Raw genomic sequence first — 13,777 nt, forward strand, 5'->3', positions numbered from 1 at the left:
AAAATGGTTGATGGAACAATTAAACAAGTGACAGGCAATTGACAACTGTCAAATTCAATCATATCATTATTGTATGATGTTGATACTACAGTTTGGATAAATTATCAGTAATAATGTAATATGCGAACTTGCCATAGAGATCCTATTAAATTACAAGTGGGGATGAAAATGGCAGCCATATTGGTCAGGGAGAAATCAGTCTAATTGAAATTAATGGCAATAGATGCATAATCCTGATTTTACTTATGTAAGAGAATAAAAGTAAGGCATGTGATATCAGAAATTCTGTAATCAAATTATTGTCAACCTCAAATATTGTCATATAAATACAGTTTTCTGTATATATTGCCTCTAAACTATATGTAAACAGACCATAAATGTCTCAATTTGTATTTTCTTGGAAAGCTGTGAGTGCTATTGTATTAAACAATATCAGTACTTTAAAAACGTGTCTAAGTCCTATCATCAAGTGATTTGGCCAGTGTACAGAATGGCTTTGGATTGAGTGCATTGTTGGAATGTTGCCATATTGGTAGTTAACTTGAAAAATCTATGGAATCGTTCCTCTAAAACGGGCTGGCTAGCTAACAAACATACAGTATAGATATTTTTAAAATGGATTATTTTACACAATATCTTATCACAGTGCTGGCAAACCATGGTTGACCAACTCCCTGACAAAAAGGGCTGACCTTTAGACCAGGTTCATGAACATTCTAGTATTCTGATTCCTATTTCTATGGAACTGGACATGTTTCTGTCTCTTCACTTTAAGTTGAAATCATTCAACAGAAACCTAAGAGGCGTAGTCTTTCCAATGAGACATTGAGAGGCCTTAATCTGCACCCTGTGTCACCTCCATTTGCTTTAAATCTTTAACACTCTTATTCCAGACCTATTCCTGGATAAACGAGCAACATCCATTTTTTGAATGATTGAAATTTCTATCAACCACAAAATACGGTTTCCCGTTGTTCTGAAGAATAAACAATGTTATTTTCAGTAAACTATTCATGTACTATTCATCACCTAATTATCAAATATTAAAACAAAGATATCAGAACAAATCTTGTAAATGGAATGGAATAATCTTATGCTCAGTGTTGACTATTAACCTTTTATGACCCCATGACAGAAAAAAAAAATCTATATATTTTGACAGAATTTCCTATGGTGGTTGGTTATTGTGCCCTCTTCTACTCAGGTAAACACACACACAGACATACTTAATGCGGTGTAACAGACACAAGTGTTACCCGATATAGCCTGAGAGATAGACTGGTGTCAATTAAGGTCATAGCTCACTTTTACTAGCTACTTAAGCACTGAGGAAAATATAACAGAACAGCTCCCTTTACACTTGATTGTCAGAAACAGCAGGCAAGGATTTCCCTTTACTCCTTCAACAGTTGTCTGAATGGGCACCTCAATGGTATCTTGTTTTCTGTTTCATGTACAGTAGGTCAATGTATATGTGGGTTGATGCTGGGCTAGCAATGACGCTAACCACTGTAGTGACCTGTGAGCTTTACACAACTAAGACAGACTACTGTGTCATACAAGCTGTAGTGTATTCATATTGTGATTTGGATGGACAGAACGGTGTTACACAATGTTACAACTAACATAGCAGCTCTTTACATTTTAGGCAACACTACGTAACATAAAGTAATAGTGCATTAAATTGATTTCCAGTGTGGATTAGCCCAAAAGCTATGTTAAATCCATGACAGGACAATAGGATAATGCACTCTCTCGAGGGATAAGTGTAACATACAACACTTCCTTACATGGCATCTGTTGTATGGTTACGATACAGTCATTTAACAGATGTAAATGTTCAGGAGTTGTGTTTGAAGAAAAAAAGCAATGCAATTCACCACAATAAGTTACAATGTGTTTATTCATTTATTTGATAGACAATGTGGTGTGCATTGGAAGGAAACATGGAGCGACACAGCTATACAACCTTCTAGAACTTAATCAAAAGGCAAAAAAATGGTCTCATGGATTCAAAATGTAATTGAATCGAGAGGGGCTCTGACAAAAATCAAACTTGAAGGGTACAATTCAAGCAGGACAGAGAAAATCACATTTCCAGGAATGGAGGCTGCTGTAGGCTTGAGGAAGTAGACTGGAGGCTGGAAGCTGGAGGAAGGAGAGGAGAACGAACACCTGCTGCTCTCTCTGCGCCCATGGATCTCTCAGGACTGGACCATGATCAGGAATTCTGTGGCGGGAGAGAAACCATAGAATTAGAATGCAAAAAACATTGTGAGATTAGTTCTAATTCTGGATAAGAACAAGAACATTCTGAGATTAGATCAGAGCAGTACTCCGCAAGCGTTGTTTATTTATGTAATCATTTCAATAAACAGCCCATAGAATTAAGAATTGGAATACTAGAATGGACATGAACTTTGTTATCAAAGACAGAACAGTATGAAACTGCTTCTCCAATAGAAATCCCCAATCACACTTTTGGGCAATGTCATGGCGACGTTGGCTAGCTAAACTCATGTGCAGAAGTCGCTCTGGATAAGAGCGTCTGCTAAATGACTTAAATGTAAATGTAATGTCATTGGGTCTAACAGTCGTCTCATGCCGAAATGGCACTCCTTCGAATATACAGTGCCTTGCGAAAGTATTCGGCCCCCTTGAACTTTGCGAACTTTTGCCACATTTCAGACTTCAAACATAAAGATATAAAACTGTATTTTTTTGTGAAGAATCAACAACAAGTGGGACACAATCATGAAGTGGAACGACATTTATTGGATATTTCAAACTTTTTTAACAAATCAAAAACTGAAAAATTGGGCGTGCAAAATTATTCAGCCCCCTTAAGTTAATACTTTGCTGCGATTACAGCTGTAAGTCGCTTGGGGTATGTCTCTATCAGTTTTGCACATCGAGAGACTGAATTCTTTTCCCATTCCTCCTTGCAAAACAGCTCGAGCTCAGTGAGGTTGGATGGAGAGCATTTGTGAACAGCAGTTTTCAGTTCTTTCCACAGATTCTCGATTGGATTCAGGTCTGGACTTTGACTTGGCCATTCTAACACCTGGATATGTTTATATGCAAAGTTCAAGGGGGCCGAATACTTTCGCAAGGCACTGTAAAGTTGTATTTGATGAAAACGAAAACATTTTCACAAGGTTGGAGTAATAATATGTTCACCTACACTGAGCAAAAATCTAAACACAACACGCAACAATTCAAAAGATTTTACTGAGTTACAGTTCATATAAGGAAATCAGTTGAAATAAATTCATGAGGCACAAACCTATGGATTTCACATGACCGGGAAAACAGATATGCATCTCTCGGTCACATATACCTTCAAAAAATGTAGGGCCGTGGATTTTTTTGGTCGACATTTAGGAAGTATAGAAAATAGAAACGACAATTGCCTGCTAAAGTACGTTTCCATTTAATTATCTTGTGTCAATAAAAAACAGTTGGACGTAATGACGTCACACCTAAAAAAAGATGTGTTGAATAAAAATGTAGTGGTTGAAGTGTTTCCAGTGGTGGAAAAAGTTGAAAGTTACTCAAGTAAAAGTTAAAGTCACCCAGTAAAATGCTACCTGAGTAAAAGTCTAAAAGTATTTGGTTCTAAATATACTTAAGTATCAAAAGTAAATGTAATTTATCAAATATACTTACATATTACAAGTAAAAGTACAATTATAAATAATTTCAAATTATTTAAGCAAAGCAGACGGCACTACAGATGACCACGTGTTCTCCTGATAAGTGTGTGAATTGGACCATTTTCCTGTCCTGCTAAGCATAAAAAATGTAACGAGTACTTTTTTACCACATTATTTTCTTTAGGAAAGTAGTGAAGTAAAAGTACCCCAAAAAATACTTAAAAAGTGCTTGTAAGTATTTTTACTTCAGGCCTTTACACCAATGAGTGTGAAGTGTTGACCATCTTTAGAAAATGTCTCAAATATCTGACGTTTCCATTACACATGTCGCAATGATTTTGATTAATGGAAGCCTTCTTATTGACTTCTCAAAACCCAAATCCCGGCCTGGTCTGCTTGGTCTGTTTTACAAGCTTTCCCAGAAGTCTCTCAATGTTGTCGGAATACTTATGTAAATAAAGTAATTCTGGTTTTTATTTTTAATACATTTGCAAAACTTTCTTTGTCATTATGGGGTATTGTCTGTAGATTGATAAGGGGAAAAAATAATTGTATCCATTTTAGAATTAAGGCTGTAACATAACAAAATGTGGAAAAAGTCAAGGTGTCTGAATAGTTTCGAATGCAATGTATCACATGCCTTACTTTTATGGGTGCATACCACCATACACATTCAGTGCCTTGCAAAAGTATTCACTCCTCTTCGCGTTTTTCCTATTTTGTTGCCTTACAGAGTCTGCAACACCACTAAGCAAGCGGCACATGAAGACCAAGGAGCTCTCCAAACAGGTCAGGGAAAAAGTTGTGGAAAATACAGATCAGGGTTGGGTTATAAAAAAATATCAGACACTTTGAACATCCCACAGAGCACCATTAAATCCATTACTAAAAAATGAAAGAATATGGCACCACAACAAACATGCCAAGAGAGGGTATGGAAGAAGGTACTCTGGTCAGATGAGACGAAAATTGAGCTTTTTGGCCATCAAGGAAAGCGTTATGTATTGCGCAAACCCAACACCTCTCATCACCCCGAGAACACCATCCCCACAAAGAAACATGGTGGTGGCAGCATCATGCTCTGGGGATGTTTTTCATCGGCAGGGACTGAGAAACTGGTCAGAATTGGAGGAATGATGGATGGTGCTAAATACAGGGAAATTCTTGAGGGAAACCTGTTTCAGTCCTGCAGAGATTGAGACTGGGATGGAAGTTCACCTTCCAGCAGGACAATGACCCTGAAGCAACACTCGAGTGGTTTAAGGGGAAACACTTAAATGTCTTGGAATGGTCTAGTCAAAGCCCAGACCTCAATCCAATTGAGAATCTGTGCTATGACTTAAAGATTGCTGTCCACCAGCGGAACCCATCAAACTTGAAGGAGCTGGAGCAGTTTTGCCTTGAAGAATGGGCAAAAATCCCAGTGGCTAGATGTGCCAAGCTTATGGAGACATACCCCAAGAGACCTGCAGTTGTAATGGCTGCAAAAGGTGGCTCTACAAAGTATTAACTTGGGGGGGGGGTGAATAGTTATGCACATTCAAGTTTTCAGTTTTTTGTGTTATTTCTTGTTTTTTTCACAATCTTCAAAGTGTTGTGTAAATCAAATTATACAACCCCCCCAAAAATCTATTTTAATTCCAGGTTGTAAGGCAACAAAATAGGAAAAATGCCAAGGGGGTGAATACTTTCGCATGCCACTGTACATAAGTATCTTTCACAGAATCAATTTGCCCCCATGTTCAAGAGATGTTGGATAAAGCATAACAACAAACCATAGGTAATACAAACACCCAAACGCTTACAAAACCTTTTGGTTCATTATTCCATCAATAGATGGAAAGTGGGAAAAAAGGACCAAAATTACCCTGAACCAAATAGTTGGTTTGTAACCAGAGAATAATGTTTAGGGTTGTCTGAATTCTCTGCTTTATTGGAATCAATGGAATAGACCCAAAAATGCAAACGTCACCCATCTGGCACTCCAGGTAGGCTCAATCAAACGCTAAAAGTATATGAAAGGTTTCGAATACCATTTAAAACCAAGGTCTGCTGGAAGCTGTGACTTAAGGATCTCTGCTTGGCAAGAAGACCAACAGGGATTGAGAGCAATTGAACTCCACAATCTGTTCTTGTCACCCTCAAAACACATGCTACTCTATACTCTACCAGGCCTGTCCCAAAGCCTTCCTAATGACCTGAAACATCTGCTGTCTGTAAAACCTACACTCTACCTATTCTATTCTGTCTATCCTGGGCTGGCCCTTCAAAGCCATACATGTGTGTTGACAGGTGTCAGGGCAGATTACAACTCTAAAGAGCATAACGTTAATCTCATGCTACAAAATACACACGGCCATACAATGCCATAAATATGAAGAGAGACCCGACCATCGGCATGCTTGGCTTAGATTCAATAATATTCTGCCATACTGGACAGGATGGCAGAATACTAAGAAAGAACTTTAAACTATTTGATACAAGGAAATGCTAACAGCCTTACCAACTGGCTCATGATAATAACCCAGCCTGCAGGTGATTACAGAGAGCGACTCACCTTCTACTCCGATCTTGCCATCGTTGTCATCATCAGCCGCAGACAGGAAGCCTTTGCACTCAGCGTCTGTCAGTGTCCGCGCCCCGGGAACAAACCGTTGCAGGAAGAACCTAGGGGAGTACACACACACATACACACACACACACACACACATACACACACACACATACACACATACACACACACATACACACACACACACACACACACATACACACACACACACACACACACACACACACACACACACACACACACATACACACACACACACACACACACACACACACATACACACACACACACACACACACACACACACACACACACACACACACACACACACACACACACACACACACACACACACACACACACACACACACACACACACACACACACACACACACACACACACACATACAATCAGAATACAAACACATATACAATCATTTTGTGAGCCTTACACATACAGTACCATGCATCTGTCACGTGCGCACACACACAACTTGTTTTCCAGGACAGCCCTTCTGGCATAAAAGTTATTTGGCTCAACTTAAACAAGGATTGAAAGTAATATAGCTAGGTTATATAGCCAAAACATCGAATGATAAACTCTCTGGCACAATGTTCTGTCTGGTCTCTCTGCAGCTTTGTAACAATGTTCAGCCTGGTCTCTCGCCAGCTTTGTAACAATGTTCACCCTGGTCTCTTGCCAGGTTTGTAACAATGTTCAGCCTGGTCTCTAGCCAGCTTTATAACAATGCTCAACCTGGTATCTCGACAGCTTCCTAACGAGTGTTTTTTATATGCATTGTCATAGAAGATGAGGGACAGTCAATTGAGTAAAATCTCTGCTCTACTGCATCTGTCCATGAACTCAACTGTACTTGGGTCATACAGTTGGTGTCCAAAATTCTGCTGGCTGGCACATTTATTTAATGTAGACAGCACATTATATAATGCAAATATAACAATTATACTTATTTTTTTACCCATGGATTTTATTAAGAAAAAGTAATAATGGTAGCCTTTCATTAAAATGACAGGGCAGTTGGATTGGACAATTTGATCTCATTGGCATTCGTTGCACTTGCAACAACAAAAATAGCTCATTGTATTAAATAATATTAAGTCTCCTGTCACACAGCATACATTTAGAAATGCTCTCTGTGGTTCTGATGGCTCAGCAGGTTGCTGCCCGCATAGTTGGTGGTCCTGTGTGGCTCAGGTTATAAGAGTGTGCTGCTGGCAAAATGCCAATGTCATGGGTTCAATTCCCACAGGAATCACATACGCTTAGTAAAAAATTAGAGGTTGACCGATTGTGATTTTCAACGCCATACCAATACCGATTATTGGAGGACCAAAAAAAAGCCGATACCGAATAATCAAATATATATTTTTTTTGTTGTAATAATGACTGACTGAGCGGTGGTGCCTACCAAATCATAGACATAGTTATAACATGATAACACACAGAAATACAAGTCTTAGGTCATTAATATGGTCGAATCCGGAAACTTATCATCTCGAAAACAAGACGTTTATTCTTTCAGTGAAATACGGAACCGTTACGTATTTTATCTAAGGGGTGGCATCCATAAGTCTAAATATTCCTGTTACATTGCACAACCTTCAATGTTATGTCATAATTACGTAAAATTCTGGCAAATTAGGCGGCCCAAACTGTTGCATATACACTGACTCTGCGTGCAATGAACGCAAGAGAAGTGACTCAATTTCACCTGGTTAATATTGCCTGCTAACCTGGATTTCTTTTAGCTAAATTTGCAGGTTTAAAAATATATACTTCTGTGTATTGATTTTAAGAAAGGCATTGATCTTCATGGTTAGGAACACATTGGAGCAACGATACGCACCGCATCGATTACATGCAATGCAGGACACGCTAGATAAACTAGTAATATCATCAACCATGTGTAGTTAACTAGTGATTATGATTGATTGATTGTTTTTTATAAGATAAGTTAAATGCTAGCTAGCAATTTACATTGGCTTACTGCATTTGCGTAACAGGCAGGCTCCTCATGGAGTGCAGGTGGTTAGAGCGTTGGTCTAGTTAACTGTAAGGTTGCAAGATTGAATTCCCCAAGCTGACAAGGTAAAAATCTGTCGTTCTGCCCCTGAACGAGGCAGTTAACCCACCGTTCCTAGGCTGTCATTGAAAATAAGAATGTATTCTTAACTGACTTGCCTAGTTAAATGAAGATTAAATAAAGGTGTAAAAAAATTATTATAATAAATCGGGAAATCGGTGTCCAAAAATACAGATTTACGAATGTTATGAAAACTTTAAATCAGCCTTAATTAATCGGCCATTCCGATTAATCGGTCGACCTCTAGTAAAAATGTATGGTATGTATTCACTGTACTGTGAGTTGTTATGGATAAAAGCATCTGCTAATTGGCACAGTTGTAGTTTTGAATCCCCCCAGTGCGACATACAGCCAACTGAATGTATTACGATAAGTCACTTGAATAATGGTGTCAGGAAAATGACCATGTAATTAAATCAAGATGTCAGTAAAATGACCATGTAATTAAATCAGGATGTCAGTAAAATGACCATGTAATTAAATCAAGATGTCAGTAAAATGACCATGTAATTAAATCAAGATGTCAGTAAAATGACCATGTAATTAAATAAATGTGTCAGTAAAATGACCTTGTAATTAAATAAAGGTGTCAGTAAAATGACCATGTAATTAAATAAATGTGTCAGTAAAATGACCATGTAATTAAATAAAGGTGTCAGTAAAACAACTATGTAATTTGCATTCCTATATTATCATTACACAGGAAATTGGTCACAAATTGGTCTCCAAATGTCATACTTGAGCTCTGACTCCTCAATGTAGCCACTGTTGTCGTCGTCAAGGATCTGGAAGACATCTTTGACTTCTTTGGGAGACTTGGAGGTCAGGCCACACAGCTGGAAAAACTTCTTGAAGCTGAAGGAGTCTGGGGCTGAATGGAGACATCTTTAAGAGAGAGTCTGGGGCTGAATGGAATAAGAGAGAACATGTCAGAGGAGGCTGGTGAGGGGAGGACGGCTCATAATAATGAGCTGGAATGGAGTAAATTGAATGGTACCAAACAAATGGAAACCAGGTGTTTGAAGTGTTTGATACCATTCCATTAATCCCATTCCAGCCATTACTATGACCCATCCTTTTAAACTGCCACCAGCCACCGCTGGAACCCATGCACCCATAAATGCACCAATGCATGCACACACAGACAGTAGACACACAGCATGTGAGTGCACACAAACACACACAAACATATAGACACAGGTTAGAGTTCAGGCAAGATTGACTTGCTGAGGAGCTTAGGTAGCGTGGCTGCAGTCCAGACTGGAAATGTCTCCCTTTATAGGCTGGCACACAGACACTCTTCCTAAACTGGTACAGTCCTCTTCACCCCAGCACGTAGAGTAAACCGATCCTCAGGATGCTAAATTCTACTGCAATAGTTTGTGGACTACTGTCAGCCTACTACTGAGTAGGAAGCACTTCACCTAACAATAACTCCTACAGTACTTGATAACTGTCTGTTAGAATCTGACCATCTCTCTCATCTCTCCGTTTTCCTCTCATTCTCTCTCTCTCTCTCTTTCTCAATACTCTCTCCCTTTTCTCAGGTAGTCCTGCCTCCTGAAGTAAGACCTACCTTGGAACTCCTTAACGGCATTCTCAATATCCTCCACGGAAAGTATAGAAGTGAGTGACATATTAATCCTGTAGGACAGAGGAACATCGAAAATTATTCACACACACACACACACCAGTGCTATTTAAACGGTCAAATCCAGTCTCTTCATTTTGAGAATATGAGTCAGTAATCCTGACTGCATTCATATTCCTTAATGAATGGGAAAAAGCAGCTGGATTACACAAGGGTGTACAGTAGGCTATGCCAATAATAATGCATTGATACAAAATTCATCAACTATGCAATGTTACAAATCAATTTCTTCAGAATCTTTCTCAAATGAATCAATCTTAAGTAACCAGAACCAACAACACTGCCATGAATTGAACAACACAACCGTTTAAATCTACCTATATGTCCCTTTCCCTCCCTCCCAGGTGATGACTTCTAAAAGTACAGTTTTAGTTCGTTCTGTCAGCTTCTTTCCTCTCCTTGCTCTGTTAATCTACATATCTCTATGTCCCTGTTCTGTCTGTTTTGTCATAATCTGGCTGCTGGATCTGATTCCTCTGATTTAGCCGATTTGAAATTATCTGGCAAAAAGGCAATCGATGAACACGCAACAACACATCTGCATGCATATGCATAATGGCGTCTTCCAAATGGATTAGTAATAGTCTGGGCTATTTAGCGAAAACCTTTAAACCAAATTCCGTTAAAAACACAAATTCCCGAGAAAAATTACCTAAGAGAGGGTCAGCCAGGTAAATTAACCTGAAACTTCCTCCGTATCACCTGGGCCGCACTAGGCTACCTAAACATATCTCGGTCCTCAAAGTTACAGCACGCACACGTCACACCAAAAACTCCAATAGTATTTTATCCTGCTCACCGCTTTGATTGTCTCGCCTTGCCGGTGTCCAAAGCAGAGGATGTAAGGCTTTGTGGTGACTGATGTCAGCCGATGAGGACTTATATATGGACTGGATACACCGAGAATCAGCAATGCTTGAGTTACCTGTCCGTGTATCAAATTCTCACAGCCAGGCCCCTCTCGAATTCCTTACCTAACTAATTAACTGTTAGCCTACTATTTATATCCGTCTTCACTGGCTGATGCGTGCAAATAGGCACTGGAAACTGTACCGCCCTTATACTATAGCAGCAAGTGTTTTACGCATCTCTCTCTCTATTTCTCTTTCGCTCTCTCTCTCTCCCCCTCAAACTCGCGTGCACACACACACACACACACACACACACACACACACACACACACACACACACACACACACACACACACACACACACACACACACACACACACACACACACACACACACACACACACACACACACACACACACACACACACACACACCACGTATTGATATTCCCTATAGCAAGGTTCTCTATATGCATTTCCCCAATGATTTTATTTGGTCCCCCAAGTTTTCTGTTCTTTAAAAAATAATAATTTTCGTTGTTGGACATAAAAGACTGTAAAATCACCAGCTAATCAGCTGAAAGTGATTTTAATTTAGGAAATCTGTTCTCAAGTATTCCCACGCATAAATAGAGGCAGTTGGGATCATATCCCAATGTAATAAAGGTTTGAAATTATTCAGTTTTTGTCAAATGCTATATCTGTTTGGGATTCCTGTTGTCAATTTGCAGTCTGCAAATGATATATACCTGTGTACCTGTATACCTTGCCCCTGACCATCCCCTGCTCTATAGTCTTAAATGGTGGTAGTCTGTGATAAATGATGTATGACTTTAATTTATATAATAACATTGAACATTGAGAAATGTTATTAACAAATAATCAAAAGAAACATCTACTGACTGATCCATGAGAAGATTAAAATTAGCATTGCCTGTTAAGTAAGTAATCCTAAAATATGAATTCCCCTACCATTCTGTCAAAAACCAAGTGGGAGCAGATGGGGACAGATTATCTAATATATTCTCATGCTAATCTAATGAAGGCTGTCAGACAGATATTACACTGACCATCCATCAGCAAACGGCATGGCAATTTAACCATGTCGCATCCCACCAGTATAAGGTTGCACTTAAATCCAACATATTAACTCACATATTATTATTATTATTATACATACATCTTAATCTCAATACTTAGAGAATAAAGTCTACTGTACATGTTATTTTACTTTTTTTTCTTTTTCAAAAGTATTTGAATTTATATGAACATGCAGGAAATTTTTAGAATAAAAACTCCTGTATGAAATGTTTGCTCTGCACGGTTTTGTTATACTCTCAGGGTACCAAACAGCGTTCTGTTCCACTGTAAAGGTGAATAGCCCACACACAGTATTCTGCCTCCTGAATAAATTCACTCAACCTACATGTTGGCTGATAGCCTGCACACTGTGCTTGTGATTCCACCTGGTCACTATAACAACCTTCTTGGCTGTGGTGAGGGATGTGTAAGGGATCAGTTAGAGGCTTTCAAAACATCCGGAACAGCAGCAGCAGCATCTCTCATGACTTCATTTAGTCAGGACAAAATGAAGGTGGAGGGAAGATGAAGGGACCAAGGGAATGATTTTTCTCAATTATACTCGACCCAAAACCCAGTCCAACCTTACCAACCATTCATCTCTTGATTGACAGATCTTGATAGATGATATGAAGGCATGCATAGAAGAAGAAACATGTTTGTGAAATGTTTATAATTTGATTCAGTGCCAGATAGTGCCTCTGGCATTAGATCGTTTGACTTTCCCACCACCTAGCGGTTTGTCTCTGCCAATGCACGGGCCTCAACATAACATCCACATAAGTAGGCCAAAATGGCTTCTAAGTATTCGACCAATTTTTCACTGTTGTATAGGCTTATTAAATCAATAAGGGATAAGGCTGTTTTTTCCCCCCCAACCCTCTAGTTTGATTGATTGGAGTTTGAGTCAGAAGTTGTGTTGTCTATATTTTATCTGTCGGCAGTCTAATATGCCTACACTAGAGGCATGGGGCATGGGTCATGGGTCACTGGTCACCTGTAGCGCACAGGCACACAGGTGACCAGGAAGTAGGGATGCAAAGGCAATAAACATAGATAGAGAACTCTAGTGCCCAAAAGCCCGTTTTAGATTGGGCAGCACCATTGAGGACTTTCACAGTTTTGAAGTAGTCAATGTGGTGGGACTTCCTGTGGTTTATTAAGGAAGGATCACATAATTCCATCCAGGTCATCAGGAGGGATCAGCCAATTAATTATACTCGTGAGCAAACATTCCAATGACATATCAATTACCCAAGCCCAGGTCAGTTAATCGCAACCATTGTCTCGCTGGAAGCTGCTATAGACCACCAAGTGCTAACAGTCAGTATTTAGATAACATGTGTGAAATGCTTGATAATGTATGTGATATCAATAGAGAGGTATATTTTCTGCATGATTTAAATTTGAACTGGCTTTCATTATGCTGCCCACTAAAAAAAAAACTTAAAACTGTAACTAGTATTTGCAACCCTGTTCATGTTATCAGTTAACCTACCAGAGTAGTTACAAACAGCACAGGAATTAAATCATCAACATGTATTGATCCCATCTTAATGATCACAATATAGTAGCCATATCTAGGAAAGCAAAGTTCCAAAGGCTGGGCCTAATATAGTGTATAAGAGGTCATGTAGTGATTCCTATGTTGTTGACGTAAAGAATATTTGCTGGTCTGTGGTGTGTAGTGAGGAGCAACCAGATGCTGCACTTTACATATTTATGAAATGTCTTATCCCAGTTACTAGTAAGCAAGCACTCATTAAGAAAAGGACTGTAAAACTGTTAAATCCCCGTGGATTGATGAGGAATTGAAAAATTGTATGGTTGAGAGGGATGAGGCAAAAGGAATGGCAAATACGT

At 39.1% G+C, this 13,777-nt stretch overlaps 1 protein-coding gene across 2 annotated transcripts; it reads right to left on the reverse strand.

The window, feature by feature from the left end:
* Positions 1-1,884: 1,884 nt before the first annotated feature.
* On the reverse strand, positions 1,885-11,078 carry LOC118372949 (parvalbumin, thymic CPV3-like). Of its 2 annotated transcripts, none has more exons than XM_052472075.1 (5): positions 10,784-11,078; positions 9,910-9,977; positions 9,072-9,204; positions 6,214-6,323; positions 1,885-2,230 (listed from the first exon to the last, which is right to left on the reverse strand). In XM_052472075.1, the coding sequence occupies exons 2-5, from the start codon at positions 9,968-9,970 to the stop codon at positions 2,205-2,207; spliced, it is 330 nt and encodes a 109-aa protein (XP_052328035.1). In that variant the 5' UTR covers positions 9,971-9,977; positions 10,784-11,078; the 3' UTR covers positions 1,885-2,204. The 2 variants fall into 2 exon arrangements, with proteins under 2 accessions (XP_052328035.1, XP_052328037.1); XM_052472077.1 differs by lacking the exon at positions 10,784-11,078 and adding an exon at positions 10,637-10,740.
* Positions 11,079-13,777: the final 2,699 nt, after the last annotated feature.

The sequence above is a fragment of the Oncorhynchus keta genome, chromosome 2 (assembly GCF_023373465.1).
Source record: "Oncorhynchus keta strain PuntledgeMale-10-30-2019 chromosome 2, Oket_V2, whole genome shotgun sequence".
NCBI classification, from domain to species: Eukaryota; Metazoa; Chordata; class Actinopteri; order Salmoniformes; family Salmonidae; genus Oncorhynchus; species Oncorhynchus keta.

What these genes read in the sequence shown, in the direction of transcription:
- LOC118372949 (XM_052472075.1), bottom strand. Translation starts at nt 9,970, where the DNA reads ATGTCACTCACTTCTATACTTTCCGTGGAGGATATTGAGAATGCCGTT. An exon ending in TGCCGTTAAGGAGTTCCAAG is followed by an intron (nt 9,205 to 9,909) that starts GTAGGTCTTACT and finishes GTCTCCATTCAG; the next exon opens with CCCCAGACTCCTTCAGCTTC. An exon ending in TGGCAAGATCGGAGTAGAAG is followed by an intron (nt 2,231 to 6,213) that starts GTGAGTCGCTCT and finishes CTCCCGCCACAG; the next exon opens with AATTCCTGATCATGGTCCAG.